The sequence below is a fragment of the Oryctolagus cuniculus genome, chromosome 2, assembly GCF_051225735.1.
Source record: "Oryctolagus cuniculus isolate XC-2025 breed Fujian yellow rabbit chromosome 2, ASM5122573v1, whole genome shotgun sequence".
Taxonomy (NCBI): Eukaryota; Metazoa; Chordata; class Mammalia; order Lagomorpha; family Leporidae; genus Oryctolagus; species Oryctolagus cuniculus.
This window is the reverse complement of record NC_142868.1, coordinates 79,367,302-79,389,549: the sequence shown is the minus strand read 5'-3', so window position 1 is coordinate 79,389,549 and position 22,248 is coordinate 79,367,302. Positions and strand designations below refer to the sequence as shown.

Genomic DNA, 22,248 nt, shown 5'->3' with positions numbered 1-22,248 from the left:
TAATTATAAAAAACTAATAATATTCTGCACATGATTACATGATTCTTATATATCAGTGAGGGTACTGCCAATTAGTAGAAATGAATATTTCATCTTTTTAAAATATTTATTTATTTATTTGAAAGTCCGAGTTACAGGGAGAGAAAGAGAGATGAGAGAGAGACAGACAGACAGACAAGCAGAGGTCTTCAATCTGCTGGTTCACTCCATAAATGGCCACAATGGTTGGAACTAGGCCAGTTTGAAGTTAGGAGCCAGGAACTTCTTTCAATCTCCCATGTGAGTGCAAGGGCCCAAACACTCGGGCCATTTTCCACTGCTTTTCCAGGCACATTAGCAGGGAGCTGTATTGGAAGTGGAGCAAAGGGGAACTTGAATGCAGCGCCTGTATGGGATGCCGGTGCTGCAGATGGTGGCCTAACTTGCTATGCTGCAGTGACGGCCCCTTCATCATCATTATGTAGTCGATCAGTTTTGCTGGTATATGTCCTGATAATGTTTTAGTCATTAAGCAAATTTTTATGTTCTTCATTTCAATTTCTTGCTAACTAATCAAATTCTCATGGCAGTGAAGCCAGCTTTTTTTCAGGCCTCATTCATATGTTGCAATCTAAACAATTTGAGTGAGCTCATAATTTAGCTAAAATTTTAAGTTTGAAAACAGAAAAATGTTTTGCCCAAGGTAAAGATGGCCTATGAAGTATTATCATCTTTTTCTGATTTTCATATAACCATGAAATAGTTTGCTAAGAAAGCCCAGCATTTTAAAGCATCTGTGTGGCTGAACATCGGGCCTGGAATTAAGCCCCAGTTAGGCTGCCTGCACCCCATATCACAGTGCCTGGGTTTGATGCTCAGTTCTGGCTCCTGATTCCAGCTACCTAATGATCCACACTTTGGCAGGCAGTGATGAAGACTCAAGTAGTTGTGTTCCTACTACCCAAATGGGACACTTCATTTAAGTCCCCAACTTCTGACTTTGGGTCCCAACTACGCACAGCGGCTATGGGCCTTTGGGGAATGAACCAGTGGACAGGAACTCTCCGTGTCTTTCTGCCCTGCTTTCTCTGTATCCCTCAAATAAATAAACAGAAGTAGCTACGTGACCAGTGCAGAGTCTCTTCAACAAACTAAGTCAATAAAAAATAAAAGCATCTGTTTATATAATGGCTTTTGGAAAGTATTTGCTTATTTCAATTCCTTTCTAAGCTTTAAGTCTGAGTATTTAAAAAAAGATATTTGATGTGAATGGAAGGGGAGAGGGGGTGGGAAAGGGGAGAGTTGTGGGTGGGAGGGACGTTATGGGGGGGAAGCCATTGTAATCCATAAGCTGTACTTTGGAAATTTATATTCATTAAATAAAAGTTAAAAAAAATTTAAAAAAGATATTGACTTTCTCAAGAATAGTTGAAGAATAGTTTTCTCAAGAATAGTTCCTTTCCCTCACTCCTGCAGGTGCAAACTCCAAAGTGGATCCTTTAGAGATCAGCTCTAATGATTATGACAGTGAAGCCAGTTTTGTTTTCAGGCGTCATTGGTATGTTGCATTCTAAACAATTTGAGTGAGCTCAGAAATTATTTAGCTAAAATTTTAAGTTTGAAAACTAAAGAATGCTTTGCCCAAGGTAAAGATGGCCTATGAAGTATTACCATCTTTTTCTGATTTTCATATAACCATGAAATAGCTTGCTAAGAAAGCTCAGCATTTTAAAGCATCTGTGTAGCTGAACATCGGGCCTGGAAGTTAAGCTGCTTGGAGGAAGCCTTATACAACCTCCCATGTGGAAGGGGGCCCTCACCTAATGCTACCTCCAGAGGACTTACTACTTTCACCCTGCATTAGGCTGAACCATCATATGGCTGTACTTGCAGTTCAAGAGCTAAGACTGCATTAAGTTCTGATACTGATAGATACTAAAGTTAGTTAAAATTAAAGTTAGCAGTTTGTGTGTTATATTGCCCTACTAATTGTAAGCTCATTTGGGTTAGGATGTTAATGTTATTCTTATTTAGATTTGCACCACACATAATAAAGTGCATAGGACAGTGAAGGCACTTCTACATATTTACTCAGTATATGCATATTCCAATGTCTGCTATATAACAACAAAATTAGATAGCAGAAATGTCCATAAGTATTGAATTACTTTCTAAAGTCTCCCACAATCATTCCCGGACAGTTCATTTTACTCTTAGACTCATAGTCATAGTTTAACACACACACTCACACACACACAATTATTACTACCAATAATAAAGTCACACAGTGTTTACTATTTGAAAGGCATTCATTTATATATAAGTATTAATTCATTTAATCTTCTTCAGAACAGTGAGGAATCCCATTATACAAATGAAAAGTCTGAGGAACAGAAGGATAAAGTAACATACAAAATGATACAGCCGTAAGTGAGGAAAACAGGAGTAAAACCCAGGCAGTTTGGTTTCAGAATCTATTGACTTAATTACTTTGTTCTAAGCACAACTCTAGAAGGAGGAAGCTGTGCAACCTGCCATGGGTGGCCCACGTTGTATTCCAGAACTTTCCAGCTGTAGAAGCTTTTTATGCTAGCTGACTATCAATGCTGAGAATTCATACAGATTCTCCCAGGATTTCGCTTATTCTCTGATAGCAGAATTCTGCAGTTCTTGAGTTATTTGACTGTTAGATCCTCATCTCAATTTTTGGTTGAGAAATTGAGATTCTTTCAGTTGATGGAAATGTAGATGTTTGATCATATTCCTGTCTTATTAAACATTTCTGACAGCCTGGAGGTAATGACTGTTGTCTCCGTTGTTCAGGGGTGTGTGTCTCACAATGGTTAAACAGCACCTCCAGTTTGGGTTGTATTCTTCCCTTCATCACAGCTTGGCCTTTTAACTAGAAAATCAAGCTTTGACTAAGCTACTCATTTTCTAGACCAAATAAGGATGGTATTCCAACACATTTTTTAAACCTCTGGGTAAATTTTTAAGGTACATAAAAAGCAATAAGCCCCTTTGAAGTTTCACTGGCTCAAAAATTGGAACTTAAAAACTGAAGAGGTTCATTAATCACTAGTTTTCTTCCTATGCCAATGTAGACACTGAGCCATGAAAAGAGTAGAAGTGTGCTTTCCTTTTTGCTTGTATTTCCTTTGAAAATTGTGAGGTTATCTCTAGAACAGCACTATAATTTTCATTATAGTTAAGAAAATCCTCTGTAGAGTAGAGATCTTTTTGGCAGCAATGGGTAAGTATGTTAGTTCTAAGAACATGAGCCAGAAAAGGAACAGATTCTGTTGGCCCCGTTGTGTCTGGTGCCCAGATAACAGAGGCAGGCTTGGTTATGGAGGGTATGTGAGCTATCCAAGCTTTTGTGGGTACTGGCATTTCTTTGAGGGAGGCAGCCAAAAGCTATGGTGGTTTTGTTGGTATTAAAAGATTAATAAGTTGGTCTTCCTTTATAGTAACAGAAATCTACGAGCAGGAAAGTAAATCAGTTTTGCTATTACGATAACCTCTAATGTACAACTGGCTCTGAAATAGCCATCCATTATTTCATATAACATCATAAACATGTATTAATTATTGCTCCAATAAAGGCTGATGTTGGAGTAATATGAACTTATTAATGATCTTGTTAAGAACTAATGTGAATTTGTAATTTTGCTTCAATTCACTGATTGGATCAGAGGTCCACCACTAATCATAACTACATTTTTCAATAAGATCTGGAAGAAACAGAGATCTAGTTGCTCTTGCTTTCTCTCTCTCTCTCTCTCTCTCTCTCACACACACACACACACACACATACACACAAACAAGCATATATGGTGTCTTTTTTTTTTTTTTTTTTTTGACAGGCAGAGTGGACAGTGAGAGAGAGAGAGACAGAGAGAAAGGTCTTCCTTTGCCGTTGGTTCACCCCCCAATGGCTGCAACGGCCGGGCGCACCGTGCTGATACGAAGCCAGGAGCCAGGTTCTTCCTCCTGGTCTCCCATGCAGGTGTAGGGCCCAAGCACTTGAGCCATCCTCCACTGCACTCCCGGGCCACAGCAGAGAGCTGGCCTGGAAGAGGGCAACCGGGACAGAATCCGGCGCCCTGACCGGGACTGGAAACCGGGGTGCCAGCGCCGCAGGTGGAGGATTAGCCTAGTGAGCCACGACACTGGCCAAGTATATATGTTTTAAAAACCCCTGGGAGCAAAGCAATCTTGATTTATGTGGTCTTCACATAAATTTATGTACTATTTTCTGACACTCTTTAAACAAATGAACTTCAATCTCCCTTACTTTCTTTCAGCATCTGACTTGGTTATTCCCTGACTTTCTCAAAGTGACATTAACCAGAAAACTTATAGAATTTCTAACCAATGGCCTCTTGACATTTTTGGTTATATACTCCTCAGTGTATTTTGTATTAATGTGTATGTCATATTATCACATGCAATTTAAAATGACAAGATGCATTTAAATAAATATGAATGGCTACTCTAGAAGTTTTGTTTTCTACACCTGACCTTCCTTTCTGAAGATAAATATGTATATTATAAACAGCATTTACTACTCACAGTTTCTTTGTTAACTAATTAGTTACAACTACCTAGTTGATTTGTGGCAAAGAGTAATAAACTTTAAGATTGACCAGAGGTACAGATTTTACATGATTCCTTTCTCCCTCTTCCTCCCTCAGGTCCTGCTCCAACATGAAACTAGCAGTGAGAACAGAGAAGAGGTTATGGTAAAATAAAAGGATAGGTGGTCAAGGATTTTGGCAGTGTGGCATCATTTCCTCGGCATTTTTATAATTTGAGTTCTTGACACCTGATACTTCTTTCTGAAAATAAATACCATGATGAGGACATTCATTCATACTAACATTTATGAAAAGCTCTAAGTCATGGTCTAGATACTGCAGACACAAGAGAATAACTATCTTTAATGAGATAATGTTTTCATTAGCAACAGTAGAATCAACTGAATTCCAATGAATTTCCTCGTCAATATACACTGAACACAGAGATTATAAAGATCTATGAATTATAAATTCCTACTGTTACACAGCATGGTGGGGAGACTCTAGTTCACAGTAAACTACTGCATGAACAAATAGAAGAGAGAAGCTCCAAGCTTCCAGTAATAAAGTAAGGTTAAAGATCGCGGAATGTTGATTACCCTGTATTGATCAGTATGTACTGTATACATGTATTAAAATACCTCACTATAGCCCAGAAAATGTGCAATTATTGGAATATGTACAATTATTATTAATAAAATGTAAAATTTTTATCATTTTACAATGTAAATAAAAATGTACAAATTTTGTTATTCATAAAAATTTAATCAGTTATTAAATAGATAAGAATATGCATTGTTTTAGGGATAAGTTCTCTAGGTCTGGTATTGAGAGAATGATACAACTCCATTGACTTGGGAACTTGGGGAAACTCTTGTCCTTGCAATGTGAAAATATTTGAGGATTTTTTAATACAACCTTATCAGGGCTTCACCTTTAGCCTGTGGAGATACGGCTCAGGAAGGCTGGCTCTAGTCATCACAGTATGTGATGTAAAATGATAGCAATGATTTACCTCTATCTGCTCTACAATCCCTGGAGTCAAGTCCATGTTCCTTGTCTCTGTGAAACCTCTGCTGGTGATAACCACATCATGTTGAAATAGAGTCTGACTCCTGCCTGCTACAAATCCACTTTGTATTGTTGTTTTGCTTATAACTGACAAATGCTTCCTTCGTAAAATCACAGTTTGGCCTGTTCTTCTGTCTTCCTTGCTCTCTGTGTCTCTGTCTCTTCCTTTGCTTCAGTGCCAGCCTTATAGTTTCAGTCAGAAGCTGTTTTTTTCTGGCCCTCCAGAAGGTTTCATTGACTACATTTCACAATAGAAGGAATTCTGTAGTTTGGCTCACAGTGAAGTATCAGGTAAATAGAGCAGATTCTAGGCTGTTGCAAATGCTCAATATTTACCATCAATCGGTTTCAGCAGACACCATATCTAGCGTATATCATATAACTAAAGGTTTTCACATTTGCAGTTGATCTTAGGAGAATTTTATTTGTTATGAGGCAAACTATTTGAGACCCAAATATCTGCAAATTTGTTTTTGGCTTTCTAGTTGTTTATCAGGCAAAACCCAGTTTAAACGGCATGAAATCATTTGTTAGTCTTCAGTAGAAAATAAGCTACTTACAAAGCTCACAGTTTTACCTGGGACACAACCTCAGCTAAAAATATATTGGAGAAGAACAGTCACAGGAACATGCTGTCCATCTACACACCAACTGTCCACGTAAGAACAACTTTTCACTGCCAATCCTAATCCTTGATTTAGGGAAATAATGGATATAAACAAGAGGATTTAGGAAATGCAACTTAAGCCAGTGCCACTTTAATGAAAAGACATGCTATTGCTGTGAGTGTCTCTGCAGAGCTGTATATTCCTATTCTCTCTTCTATTACTTAACTCTGTCAGTTTTTAAAATATTTATTTATTTACTTGAAAGGCAGAGTTATGGTGGTGGGTGGGGAGGAAAAAAAGAGAAATCTTCTATCCACTGGTTCCTCCCTCAGATAGCCACAACAGCCAGGGCTGGGCCAGGAGCTTCTAGGTCTTCCATATGGGTGCAGGGGCCCCAAGTGCTTGAGCCATGTTCTATTGCCTTCCCAAGTGCCTTAGCAGGGAGCTGGATTGGAAGTGGAGCAGCCAGGACTCGAACCGGTGCCCACAGAGGATGCTGGCATTGCAGGTCATGGCTTAACCTACAATGTCACAAGGCTGTCCCCCTATCCTGGCCTTTGTCAACTGATGTGGGGCATATTCACAAACTAATTCCTCAACTAGTGCTTGCTTTCAATACATCTTGCTATATCAGCTACAAGCCTTGGGTTGACCATCTTTTTGGATTTCATGTCTTAGACAGGTTTTCCTTCCCTTTTATATACTTCCCACTAGCATTTTACTTTGCTCCATTCCATTGTTTTGCACAATTAACTATCTTCTTTATGCCATCAATTGCTATGAGGCTCCCATATAACAACTTGAGGCAATATAAATGAAACAGAAAGCCATATAGAGCATAAATGTGCTTTTACTAAGTATATGTATATTTTAAAGATAGGTTAAGGAGAAAATACTTAATTTTTACCAGTCATAACTAACTAATGTACTATATTTTCCAAAGATTTAAAGGACAGTATGTACAGTTTAATGTTGCGCTGCTGGATAGTTTCTCTGTAAGAAAGAGTGTAGGGGCTGACGCTGTGGCACAGTGGATTAAAACCCTGTCCTGTGGCACCAGCATCCCATATGGGCACCATGTTTGAGTCCCAGCTGCTCCATTTCTCATCCATCTCCTTGCTGATGCACCTGGGAAAGCAGAAGAGGATGACCAAGTCCTTGGGCCCCTGCACCCATGTGGGAGAAAGGTAATAAACTCCTGGCTCCTGGCTTCGGACCTGCTCAGCTCTGGCCATTGCGGCCATTTGGGGAATGAGTCAGCAGATGGAAGATCTCTCTCTCTCTCTCCCTCCCTCTCTCTCTCACTCTCTGTCTCTTTCTCTGTAACACTTTTAAATAAATAAAATAAAATGAAAGAAATAGTGTAGCATTTTGATCAATATTATTTCAATTTATAAAATAGTTTCCTAACATGGAAAAGTATTTTGTAGTTAAAGTAAATCAACAAGAATTTATACAGAATAATGTAGAAATTATTTACAACCTTTTCTTACTTTCACACTATGGCATAAATATTGGAATATATTTATGTTAGGGTTCTATTCCTCATTATAAGTATTCTTGTTTCTCCATTATAATGTTAGGATATTTTAAAAAGTTCATGGAAACAGCATAGAAGTTTATTTTGATGAATTATTTTTTGAAGTCCGGGGATAGTTTTTTCATAATATGCACTTTCCATGAACTTTTTGAAAACCTGTATGAGTTTCAATTTTTGTTTTGCACCAAAATAAACTTATCTTTTAATTCCATTTTCCTTTAACTTTTTTTTTTTAAGATTTATTTTTTTGAAAGACAGAGTTACAGAGAGGCAAAGCCAGAGAGAGAGAGAGAGGTCTTCCATCTGCTGCTTCACTCCCCAGATAGCTGCCATGGCCAGAGCTGCACAGATCCAAAGCCAGGAGCCAAGAGCTTCTTCCAGGTCTCCCACGTAGGTGCAGGGACCCAAGGACTTGGGCCATCTTCTACTGCTTTCCCAGGCCATAGCAGAGAGCTGGATAGGAAGTGGAGTAGCCGGGACTCAAACTGGCTGCCCATATGGGATGCCGGCACTGCAGGCCAAGGCTTTAACCCATTGTGCCACAGCACTGCCCCCAGTTTTGCTATGACTTTCTGAAGTACCTTCATAGAACAGTTAGCAGACACAGGCTTGCCCAGGATGTGGATTCCAGTGCTGGGCCTTCTGGTTTCTAGCTGTGATTATGCAAATAAGTTCTAGCCCGTAACATCTTGGGTAAGAAAGAGCTCTGCACCTTCTGGGTCCTGCCTATACACAGGAGCAAAGGAGTCCCTGTACTGTCTCTTCTTTCTGCTGACTTGAACATGGATGGGTGCTCAAGAGAGCAGAACACTGAGGACAAATGACCAAGGATCTGAAAACATAGAGACTACATATTGGTCCAGGACTACTTACACCCAGTTTTACGTGTGAACAAGAAAAATCTGTTGTTTAAATTACTATCATGCTGGCTTTCTTGATAAAAGCCAAGTCTGTTGTCTTACTGATACTAGGTAACAAAATAAAAACTTGAACTTCATGTTGGGATGTAGGGCTTTTGTTGGAACACAGAATTAAATGTCTTCTCAAGGTTCAGTTTATTTTTGCAGTATCTTTTGGAGGTTATTTCTTGGATTATTTTTTGTCTTATGAGAGCAAATAAAAATATGTTCATACATTTATATGATTATTATGATTATACCAAAATATGGGAAATATTTAAATAGTCTTTCTAGAAGACTGAATTTTGGACTCTCTTTAATTAGTAAGCCACCGTCAAGAACAAATACACTAGTTCTTTAAAAAAAAGTCTAACCTCAAGTCTTTTCCCTACATATTTTCCATCTTCACATCTCATTTGGTTAGAGAAACAGACCACTTCTTAGACTGTCTCCCTCCTTCAGACTTCTCTGGAATCTGTTTCTGAGAATTGTGTTTAACCAGTTGCCTCACCCTAGAAACCCAGCCAGGCCCCGTGAGCACTGCTCATACGCCACACAAACCCATGGCTCATTCACTCCTGTCTGCTCGTAATCCTTTTGGTTTTTGTTTGATTTCAGTGACTTCAATTTCATGATGTATTTTACCATATTTGGGAAATTACTAATCTAAAATGTTAATATTTACATATATTTTGAATGCACTCCTCTTCAACTGAGATACCCTAATAAATGCACGTGTGGCTCTCCTTGATGGTCAGAAGTATCTTTGGAAACCAAAAAAATATAAGGAATGATAATTTATATCTAAAGTAGAATGATTTCAGTAGCACTATTTCAAAACATATTTATGATCACTCTTTTACAAGTTCTGTTCTATTTATTTTACTCTTTAAGTCTTAGAATATCGGTTATATCCTGATGGAAGAAATCCATGTTTATCAATTAACTGAAGGATTTGGTTCAATCACATGGCCATCAGCTAATAAGCTGATTAAAGTTCTTTAACTAAAATTATATTAGTTTACATTATACTAGTTACATATATTAGTTTACATTATATTAGTTTACATTCTAACTTCCTTTTTCAGGCTCTCACCAGCACTACGACAATTAAGCAAACTCCAGTTTCTGGAGGCTGATGTCCTAGAGACATGAAAATGCTGCATATATGTCCTTCCAAAGGCTTATCTATTTTAAACCAGTAGCACAAACATTTGAAATCAAGTTTCTTGATATTTTGAAAGACTATCTATATATCTATATAAATCTTTGTTCATTTTATAAAAGTGATAATATTATAAAAATTTTTGTGCAATGCAAAAAATGTTCCAAAGAGTTTACTTATCTAATTTTACTTTACTTTTGTGCTTCTGTTCATTGTATTCATTTCACCTATAATTTTATCATCTTTTTTTTTTTTTTTTTTTTTTTTTTTTTTTTTTTTTTTTCAGGCAGAGTGGACAGTGAGAGAGAGAGAGAGACAGAGAGAAAGGTCTTCTTTTGCCGCTGGTTCACCCTCCAATGGCTGCTGTGGCCGGCACACCGCGCTGATCCGAAGGCAGGAGCCAGGTACTTCTCCTGGTCTCCCATGGGTGCAGGGCCCAAGCACTTGGGCCATCCTCCACTGCACTCCCAGGCCACAGCAGAGAGCTGGTCTGGAAGAGGGCAACCGGGACAGAATCCGGCGCCCCGACCAGGACTAGAACCCGCTGTGCCGGCACCGCAAGGCAGAGGATTAGCCTATTGAGCCGCAGCGTCGGCTTCATCTTTTTCAAAGATTATGTAGGGTGGCAAGTGAAAATCCTCTTTTACTTTCTTAATTGCAAAAAATCAAAGTAACTTCTGTTAACAATTTTGTGCATTTTGGTCAGGATTTTGCATATTCTTATTCAGTATTATAAAGAGGTTTCTACTCCTGTCTATATTTTTATTAATTTCTATATGTACATAAACACTTTGTCATGTGAGGCTTGAGTGTGCTATGCATATTGGTCTGTTACTGTTTTTCCCCCATATACACTGCATCATGCATATTTTTTACAGCTAGTGTACATGGATCCCATTCCATCTTGTCAAAGACGGCATAGCTATTCACAAATGGATCCATAACTAAATACATTCTTTTCAGATGGAAATAGGCTGTCTCCTCCTTTGCAGTAACATGATACAATGATGAACATCTTTGTATATATCTTTATATATATATATGTTCTATTATATCTCTTGGTAAAGTTCTTAAATGGCTAATAGCCAACTTAAAGATATTTTAACACTCATTCAACACCCCAAAAAAAAACAAAAACAAAAAATTCTACACATCTTAATTCTAGGCGCTTCTCTCATAACTATACTTTTCCACAGTAAAATTTGATCTTAAAATTTGCATTTTTATTCATTACAAGGCATCCTAAATGGGTTGTAGAATCAAAGTAAATATTCCACCAGACAATGCCACAACATTTTAGCATGATGAAATGCTTAAAATAGAATTATTTAAGTTAGAACTTGTAAATGAGCTATAATTATAGCTCTCAAAATGCAACCATGCTAAAGTGACATGTCCAAGAGCAAATTCTTTCCAGCATTCTTAGTATTGATATAAATGTCCAAGTGGTGAGCATATGTTTTGGGAATGTTTAATGTTTCTGTCGGCAGTTGGGAAAAATTTGTCTTACTTTAGGGAAGCCATGTCATAGGTCAGTTAATGCTTTCTTATGTCATTATTGCATTCTCTCCAACAGATTTGATAGGATACATGGAAATTTTAGGAAATTAATGACCTGAACATTTTAATCATAACAACTTTATGGAGTATTAATGTTTTTATACAATTCATGCAAGGAAGGGAGAGTTTTCCAGAAGTGTGAAATGCTTGTACGGCATACAGTCTGAGTACACTGAATTTTGCCCTAAGTCCTTGACTTCACTTATACTAACTTCATGTCATGTTACTGATCTAGTTTGTAATCAAAACCAGTTTATGGAAACCAGATTTCTTCAACACAAAGAGAGTCCAGGACTTCTTTTATTGTAGATAGATAGCCCCAGTGGAAGAAAATTAACAACATTAGCTTTGTTGAAAGAATTGCAATTATGCACTAACATTATATCAAGAGAAGCTCAAGGAAGTGTTTTAATTGTTGCATAAAAATGTACAATCTGCAGGGCTTCTTCAATGCCAATGGCTATATGGGATTTATAGGAGAAGAAATTGTGCTTGGATTTATATCAGAATTATAGAGCACTATAATGTTGGAAGAATTTGGGGAAAATCATAAAGATAAGACAAGTTTTGGCCAGGAGTTTGCTAGTCAAGCCATGATTCATGTAACCTCATTCTAGCCCTTGCTTCTGTCACTTGGGAATTTCTTAGGGGATGATGGCATCTCCAGAATTTGTCAAAGGGACCTTGACATAGAAAAATAACTTCAGTTATAGGCATTTTTTGGGTCAAGAGTTAAAGAAAAGTTGTGGCAAGGAATGGAGACCATGATATACTGTGGACAATGAACTGCCAAGGTATCATTAAAATGACATCAGCACATTTTGGGAGAGGGAGTACTGTTGTCTTCATGTACATAAAGGGGTTATTTTTAACATGTGATTTATACCACATTTATTAGGATAAAATTTACTTTTTGGAGGAAAAAAGGAATAGGCCCTAAACAACTTTCTTTTTCAAAATTAGCTATCATTCTTCAGATAGTCTTGAACTACAGAATTATGAATGAGTGGTGACTATTCAGTTTCAGTGAGAATGATATCAACCTTCTTTCTTCAACACAATTCCACAATACAATGTTTGAAAACCATTATAAATGTTATTGGTATAGTGGATCAATTATCATATTTTAATTTTTACATATTTTGATGGTTTCATCAAACAGATAATTTGTGAATTATGCAGTCATGTTACAGGGCAAAAGAAACCTCTACATATCACTTTAATCCAAGTAAAAGAGTAAGTGATGACAACAAGGATAGGTCCACAATTTCAGAAGGCAGATAATCTGCATGCAGCTTACCTTTCTCTTGCGAAGTCTGACTTGGCTATCTGTGGGTTCCTGGGTGGCCAGAGGCTCCTGTAAGTGTAAACACTGCATGCCATCTTCTGCGTTGACCTTTGGAGGACTTCTGTTTTGATATTCTGAGAAACCACTCTTTTCCAGGCCATTTTCAGTTGACATTCCACTGGCGCAGAAAGGAGGCTGTGGAAGGCAGCTTCCAAAATCTGCTTTTGATAATGGAGGCTCTCTGTCTGTGCAAGGAATAGCCAAGAACTCATTGTGACCTACATTGCAGGTGTTTCTTTCATTTTCATCTTTAGGGAAATCAGGTTTTCTTCGTTGCTGAGCAATTACAGCAGAATTAAGCAGTTGCTTCTCAGGCACAATAACTTTCACATTCAAAGAATCTAATGTATTTACTTTGGGTGCATCTTGAATTTCATGTAAGCTTATATCATTACAAAGCTCCAGGCTTTTACTTATAATGTCAACAACTTTCCTCTCTCCACTTTCTTCTACCAGTGCTAAATCAGCTTTGCCAGCCATTCTCCAGGAAGTATAAAAATCTTGGTTATTTTCCATGATAGGCAATGTCTTTACCAAGGAGCCTGCTCCTTCAATGCTATGTTGGTCTGATGTTTTATGCCCTTGGGTAGTTAAAATCTTATCATCGGTCAGTGATAGATCAGAATTGGTGTCCTCATCAGAAACATGCACTAATGTTTCTGTGCTGGCCTCCAGAGAGAGAAATGGATCTTCTCCTTCGGGGCTGTCATTTTCACCCACCTCCTTTGAAACGTGACCCATTGGTCTCCCAGGAAAATCTCTCAGCTCTGAACCATGACAGCAGTCCGGTAGTGAAACACACTTCTCTTTGAGGTCCACATTTAGAGTTGCATCTTTTTCCATACTTGCCTGCAATCTATCAGCTACTAGTCCATGATGACATGTTGTGTTACAATCATCAGAATTCAGAGGCTGTCCCATCCATTGGGTCACATGTTCTTCCCAGCTTCTTTTTCTGATAGCTACAGACATGTCATCATAGTTTAACATCAGACAGAGAGATACATTCCATATGAGCCTAAAAGAGACTGAACTTGGTGAAAGATTGTTTCAAATTCATGGATCGAAGTAGAGAGTGAGTTTTGTCATTTCATCACCTATTAAAAATTTTAAAAATATATAGTTAGAAATACATTTCTAAAGTCCAAACACATCTTTGAAAAGACAGTATTTAATCTGCACTATGAAAGTAGAGGTAAGAGAAGTTACAAAGCCTCTGTTGAATACCTTTAATAGTACTATTTTTAAAGAAGCAGCCTAGTATTAAGAGAAAAATTTACATTTAATAATTTTGGTCAAATTTAAAATGCCATTAAGAAGATATTTAGATTCAATACTTAACAAAAATTACTGGAAGAAATTTATTGCTGTAGCTTGCATGTTTTCCTGATTTACTTTTGTGAATACAAGTTGTTTAAGAAATCGATTTGCTATTTGGTTTGAATTGCACTGAAGGCCACCAGGGAGCTGCTCATGCATAACTTGAGCCACAGTGACAGCATATGTAATGTATTAGTGTGTGAAAGGACTAATATCAATCTCAAATGACCGGGATGTATTTACTCCAGGGAGTGATTAAGAAACATGGAATAATTCAGTTCAGTTCATCTTAACACATAATTTATGAATAAGAAAGTATCACACACACCATTTACAATGCTTTAGGAGAAATACATCTATTTACACATCCTATTATTGCCTCTGCTAGACAGCAAGCTAGTATTGTTGAAGTTAGAGAAATTAAATGACTTGCTCAATATCATACATTTAGAAAGCTCAGATTCAAACTAGCCTCTTATTCTGTCTCAGGCCCCGGCAGCGAAAACACTTTTATATCTCCATGGACAGATGAGGTTATTCCTTCATCCTTTGCCTTTACATATCTTTAGTATGTGTAAACTCTAAACCCCTCACACAGGAATGCTAGGAAACCACAAAGAAGATGTGAGCTTGATAAGACAATTGGGACTATTCTGGAAATTTGAGTATCATTCTCTTTGGCATTTAAGGAGTTTAGTTTGTATCTTTCTGTTAGAATTCAGCTATAAAAATTTAAGTAAACATCAGAGTCATGCATAAGATAAGCTCAGAATAGAAATGCATTCCAGGTATCCATCTTTTCTTGCCTTTAATCGTTCAAACCCTTAGTTAAATTGTACCAATGTAAATTCAACTTATAAAACTGACTAACCCAAAAGTTGTTCCACAATGAAACTAAGTTACTGGACTTTAGAAGAAAAATGCCATTCAAGAGCAGACATTTTTAATTTTTTACTCCATGCAGAACTGTCAGCACATAACAGGGGCTGGATTACTGACTAGCCATAAACAAGATTAATTGCTGTGCTGGTTTTGGGTCACTTCAGTTTATAGAAAGGACTCTGCACCCCGCCCCCCCCCGACACACAATTTCAAGCTATTCTGACTAAGCATATATCCAAAAGGTGAATATTCCCACCCTGTAAAGACTGGTTGAAGTTAAGGAAGGTACTAGAATTTTGGTGCCATATCCTGACCAAAGATCTTTCTGGATACTATTTGGTTCCTTCAAAGGCCTGTGGCCATCTTTGAAAATGGTCAGCATTCACATTTTCCATGTTGGCATTCACTTTGCACTCAAAAGAAAATATAAAGTCTCTGAATTCCATGCATAAGTCATTATAGTGTGGGAGGCTACGGAAAAGGGAAAAAACGCATTGATTCAGGCCAGAAAATTTCTGCTTTCATGGGCAAATTTGGGTTGTAATAGGGCGGTTCTGTTTTAGATGCTTTCTTTTCTTTATTTTTATCCAGTGTAGAAAAAGCAGGCTAACTTAAGAAATGCCAAGTGGTATTACTCTGTCATTCCTAAGCCACATTTATGTTTAAGTTGAGCCTGAATTCTGGCTTCATTTCTTTTACTAAGGAGAAATATAGTTTTATTAACTCCTTGGGACAGATTCCACAAAAGTTTTTCCCTTAAGAGCCATGCTAGTATTAATTAACTTATTTCACTCATTTTTAACAAGTAGATAATTATTCCCATCACACCAAAAGAAGATAGTTCAACAAGCTCTGAGATGACCTAACTGAAAAGAGAGATTGTAAATTAGATTCAACACATCATTACTCTTTCTATCCTCATTTTCTGATGTAAGTTCTTCAGACATTTCCAAATCATTCCTGTGAATGTATGCTGTCTTTATTTTTAAGACACAAAATTTTCTAATTATCATTACGGACATCACTCATCATTAATTTTGAGACCCCATTCCATATCCTGCGGTCTAATAAATACATTTTTCAAAAATTCACCTCCACAAGATTTTCAACTATACTTTTTATTTAAATTTCCATTGGTAAGATTTATACTTCCATGATTTAAAGGCTGAACAGAATATTAATCCATAGAAGCATTAGATTATTCTCAATTGCATACTGGCCCAATATTCTAATTCATCTGAATTGGTTGGAATATGTCATGTAAGATAGAAGAGTTTTTATAAAAGACCCGACTCTCGCTATGAGTATTCCTCCAGACTGCTTTATTTAAAATTACATTTCAAACTCCTGAGTACTTGTTTTGCAAATTTCTGTTAAATTTCTTTTGTAATCCTTTTCATGCAGTTTCATTCTGAATGAGCTCAGCTGCTGAGGATTTTCATGGAAGATCTGGAAAAGTATAGGTCATCCCAGGGTATTGATTTTATGAAGTGACTTTCCACGGTGATTTTTCATTTCTAAATGCAGGTATTCAACACCACTGTATTAATGTTACAACAGATTGTATGCACTTCTTAGTATGCAGAGATTCTGGAAAATATTTGTGAAATGTACACCAAGGAGGGGATCATCAGTTTTTTTCCCTCCCTTCCTTCTACCTTTCCTTCCACCCTTCCTTCCCTCCTTCTCTCCTTCCCTCCTTCCCTCCCTTCCTCCCTTCCTCTCTCCCTCCTTCTTGGTTTCCCTCTCTTCCCTCCCAGCCTATCAGTGAGTGGTTTGGGAACTGGTATACACATCAATCAGAGCATCCCAGAGGTGGAAATCCCTGAATTAGGGTTTCTGTGTTAAATATCCTGCATCAGCAACATGCAAGTTAAATGGGATTTGAGGTAGAGTTCCCTGTGAGATGGAAGTAGTTTTTCTTTATTTCTGGCTTTAGACTCTTAATATTCTGGAATCACTTCTTTGGGAAAGATAGCAGAGGCAATAATAAACTCAAGAGAATTACTTACAACTGGAAAACTTATTAACTATTTTGGAGGGGAAACACACTTTTCAAGAACATTTCAGAGAAAATTGAGAGGAACTTTCAAAGAAAATAAATTTCAGAAAATGTCCCAGGATTGAATGACCCAGATTTTTTAATGAAAAAGAACCTATGGAGTATGTAGTAGTACAAGAAAGAAAAATAGATCACATCAAGCAACACCATTATCAAGTTTCAGAACTTAAGAGGCAAGGAAATGATCCTGAATGTTACCAGAGGAAAAAAAGGAGGAATTGTCAAACAGAATGGCATCACATTACTTCACAGTGACAGTGGAAGTAAGATGTTGATCAAAAATGCCTCAAAGTTCTTATGGGAAATTATGTCTAACTTAAAATAATATCAATAGCTAAGATACAGAATCAGCTGCAATGTCCATCAACTGATAACTGGATAAAGAAAATGTGGGATACATACACTGTGGAATACTACTCAGCCATAAAAAATAATGAAGTCCTGTCTTTCGCACAAAATGGATACATCTGGAAACTATTATGCTTAAATAAGCCAGTCCCAAAAAGACAAATATCACATGCTTTCTCTTATATGTGGCAGCTAATATAGAATAAAAAATGTATGGGAATGAAATGGACACTTTGTGATATAATTGCTGTTTTAGGCCTTGTCTACACTCCTGTGGAACTGTGATCTCCCTACTTGTTACTCATGGATTATTATGATTAGTAGCAAATTAAGCCTGTGAATAAGAGGGGATTAAAATTATATCCTAGCTGTATACTAAGCTGATCTTCTGTATATTAAGATAATCGAAAATGAATCTTGATGTGAATGGAAGGGGAGAGGGAGTGGGAAAGGGGAGGGTTGTTGGTGGGAGGGACGGTATGGGGGGGGAAGCCATTGTAACCCATGAGTCGTACTTTGGAAATTTATATTCATTAAATAAAAGATAAAAAAAAAAAAAATTATATCCTAGCAAAAACTGATGAATAGAGGAGGGGGAGGGAGCGAAATTGAGGTGAAGCAGGGTTGTAAGGGAAATATGGTTGTTTTCTTGGAACTGTAACTATGGAATGCGTAAAATCTGTTTTCTTTGTATTAATAAAAATTTAAAGTCATGTGTGTATGTACAATAATTACATGTAAGTATATATGCAATTTTGTTTTTCTGACTCTCAAAGTTATTGGAAACATAATTCCATTCAAATGAGAGAATGAAAGACTAAATGAACTAAGTGAGAAAGACATGACAATAAGGAAGCCAGGAATTCAAACCAAATGACCAGGGACCAGAATTTCTAGGATATTTGGGTAGTAGATTTAGCATAAATCCTAAGGTTCTCTATGAGTGATATCTCTAAGGGATAAAAATGTAAATATAGATTATACAAATATATGCTATTCCACTGAGAGAAATTTTATGGTAATTTTGTAAAATTTAGATGGAAGAATTAGTAATAGTTATAGAGAAAACCCAGGAAACCAGTGATCAAGTCCAGGAAAAGCAGTTTTATAAGAAAAGAGATATAATCACAGTATACTACCTGGCTAAGGTGTGAAATTTTTTATGTTGTCTAAATAATACAGTTAATTCAGACTTAAGCAAATTTATGAAACAGCTATTTTTACAGCATAGGGTTTTGTGCTGGGTGGGTCCAGGGATGACTGATTGAATAGTTTCAGAGGTGTAGCTCCTCATTTTGGGTAGTTGGAAGTTAATATATAATGTTGAAACTATAATCTAATACCATAATATTATTTAGAAGTATGGAAGTTGAGTATCAGAAAAAATAGCTGAAAATAATTTGTTATGATTTTGTGTGTTTTCTTAAGATAGAAAAAAAGTCTTAGGTCTGAATCCCAGAAATCACATTAAATAGTAATAAATGTAATTAATATAATATAGGGGATTATATTACAATCTAATTAATATATTCCAGGGAAATAATTTTAAGACTGAGCTGAGAGGCCAGGATTGTGACACAATGGGGTTAACATTGCCACTTGGGACACTGTTATCCCATATCAGAGTGTCAGTTCGAGCCTTAGCTACTCCACTTCTGATTCAGCTTCCTGCTAATGTGCCTAAGAAGTCAGCAAGAAGATGGTTCAAGTATGTGGGCCCCCACCACTCCTGGGAGACCGAGACGGAGTTCCTGATTCATGGCTTTGACTTTGCCCAGACCTGGTTTTTGTAGGCATTTGAGGAGTGAATCATCAGTTGGAAGAATTTTCCTCTGTGTGTTTCTCTGTCTCTGTCTCTCTCTGTCTCTCTCTCTCTAGTTGCTCTTTCAAATAAATAAATAAATAAATAAATCTTTAAAAATAATGGAAGATTGATTTGCGCACAAATATGACTGTAGGTCCTCTACAATATACTTGATGATACAAACTATTACCATTGCTCCTTCTCCACTCATCACACCACCCTCTCACCATTACAGAGAGATCAGCATCATATCCTGAGCAAAGTGAAGATGTCAGTTTGGATATTTAGCTTGGGTCATCAATATCAGATCAGTTTTCTGGAGCTTCCTGGGTGTTTCCTTCTCCAAAACCTTTCTGGGAATTCTTGAAATCCAAGATAAGGATTCTTGATAGTCCTCCTACCCAGTCTTTCTAAAATGTCTGAATAGAAGTTTATGGCACAAAGCACATGTCCCCAGACACATGTTGAAATGGACAATTGGAATAGACAAGCAACAACTAGATACACACATTACTGCAGCCTAATGTGTGCACCCGTTAGAGGGCAGATTAATTACAAGAGGCATTTGTGGAAGCCAAAATGAAAATCATTTTATTGATGAATGTATCAAAAGAATAAATTAGCAAATGAAAATGTACACATTTGGGTTTATTCCCACTGACACTCAACTCAATGATAAAATGTAGAGAAATGCTGTTCATTGTCCAACTGAAGTGACTCATGTAAGGCACTTAGGAGAAGGAAGAAAGCCTAGGGAAATATTATTTTTCTTATATATAAACAAATAACAAAAATAATACTTTTTTGAAAAGCATTGCTATGAGTGTAATTAAGACAGTCAACTTTTAGCAAAACACAACTAGTGTTTTTTCTTTAAAATACTCATGCCATCTAATCCAAATTCAAAAGGAGTAAGAATTAGGCAATAGGAAACAGAAATCTTTAATAACATGATGCAAGAATTTAGACCCCTATGATTTCATGTGGATTTCCTGTATTTAGTAGCAATCTGTCTTTTATTCTGTCACAAAAATCATTATCCATCTACTTTTACTTACTTTGTCTAGTGTTGGAATCTGCTCATTATGGTTCATGAATTGTTAGTGTAAAACATGCACTCCTGTTAAGATTCTTCATTGGTAAATTGCTTAAGGAAATTAAAATATTATTTATAAAATAGCTTCCATGTCTTTAAGCTGTCTGGAAATCATCAAAAACTCTGGTAAATTACAAAACAAACCATCTATAACAAAGCAAGTCAGTGGGTTAAGTTAATATATCACTTTTTCTGAGAGACACATCGAGGTTCCATAATTTTTTATCTTTACACAAAAAAATGAAGTAGGCACCTAACTCAAAAATGTTTCTTTAAAGTTAATGTATTTTATGCACATCTTTGAGTTTTAACTGAGCTTGGAAAACTTTTTCTCATTCTTAGTTCTCAGAATTACTCCAGGAATGAGGCAAATTTGAAAATTAGCTCTTTCAATCTGCTAAAAGTCTGCACATCAGAAAATAGCAGGAAGTTGCAAAATTGTAAGGTATTATTTCAGTGGTGCCCTATTTTTACTTCTAGGTTCCTACTACTTAATGTAGCTTCCAGTAGGATCTAATTTTCTTATAGGGAGGAGCCTAGATACTGGCAGTGTTTGACTTACCACCCACTTCATAGGTCAGGTCTGCCAGCTTCGCAGATTCTCTTACGTTTTATTAAGCAACCCGTGTGTCACTTGAGGAAACCTTGGAACATTCATGATATTTTCCTTCTGTTACTAAAATCTTTATGGGGATATTTGATTTCCAAGGATCCCTGAATTAACATAGCCATGAGGGACAGTATTGCTTCATGGAAGCAGTAATTTCTAAACATCTGCATTTCTTTGGGTTTCCAAGGTTTTTTTTTTTTAATATACAATCTTCTCAATAGAAATTTTTTTCTGTGCAAAGCACATAGGGAGTTTGGAATTGCAGTGTAAGTCAGATGAGTTGTGCAAATAAATTAATAAGTAATGACTGACATTGGTCTTTCTTCCTTTTTCTTTCGTTCCTTTTCCTTCCTTCCTCTCTTCCTCCCTCCCTCCCTCCCTCCCTCCCTCCCTCCCTTTCTTCCCCCTTCCCCTTCCCTTTCCTTTCTTTGTTTTTTTTTTCTTTCACCATGCATCTCTTTTCAGCAGAATCCCTTATACACAAAGAAAAGCATTGCCTTCTCTCTGAACTTGTAAACTTGTTTTATTTGACATTTTTCATGCAATGGGAAGTAGTTTAAAGTTAAATTTTATATTAAAGGTTTGGGATTTGCCCCCCTCCTTTTGATGGCAAAGCAGGTTTGCCTCATTATAAAAAGATACTCTGTTCAATGAGGGACATGTATTATAACACTTTATCATCATCATAGTGAGATGTGACTTTGCTTTAAGTGGACCATCTATTTTTAGCTTTGTTATCATTTCTAGGAACAGTCTAACCATAGACACAGTAATCACGAAGGGTAAACAGGAGATACAGCCACATTAACACAGGTGCTGTGATAGCAAGGTGACAACTGTGAATCATTCCATAAGCACAACTTTCACTGAAATCAAGAATAAAAAATTATTGAGAACTTAACTACTTCTGTTAACTCAGTATCCTTCAGAGCTCAGTATTTCTGATATCAACTTTTGTCTCCTGTGCTTTATATCTGTAATTCATCTTATTTTGTCATCTACCTCCATACATTTGGAATTGTTTTTATCACAGGGTACTTTTCTGTATTACCTAAATAGTATTCATGCATTAGAAACTTTTGAAGATCATGACAATAGTAATAGTAAAAAAAGGCTTCCATTTATTAACCATTTCTTATGGGCTAGGTACTGTGTTTAGTGTGTTACTTATACTATCTCCTTTATTAATATACTCAGAAATACCCTCTACAAAAAGTACCATCATGGTGCTGTTTTTACAGGAAGTAATTTTGGCAGAATTTAACAACTAACTCAGTGTCAAACATCTATTGCTGGGCAGGGATTATCACCTCCTTTGTTTTGTGAAATCAAGATTTCTGTTAAATAACCAGGTTTTTTATGCTGATTTGAGTTTT

General features: G+C 36.8%; 1 protein-coding gene across 3 annotated transcripts in view; it reads right to left on the bottom strand.

The window, feature by feature from the left end:
• The window catches only part of DLC1 (DLC1 Rho GTPase activating protein), a 517,566-nt gene that overhangs the window by 396,136 nt on the left and 99,182 nt on the right, over window positions 1-22,248 (bottom strand). For all 3 annotated transcript variants that reach the window (XM_070068489.2, XM_051832520.3, XM_008274052.5), the window contains one exon: window positions 12,703-13,847. In XM_070068489.2, coding sequence (XP_069924590.2) covers window positions 12,703-13,740 — 1,038 coding nt within the window. In that variant the 5' untranslated portion in view covers window positions 13,741-13,847. The remainder of the gene's footprint in view (window positions 1-12,702; window positions 13,848-22,248) is intronic.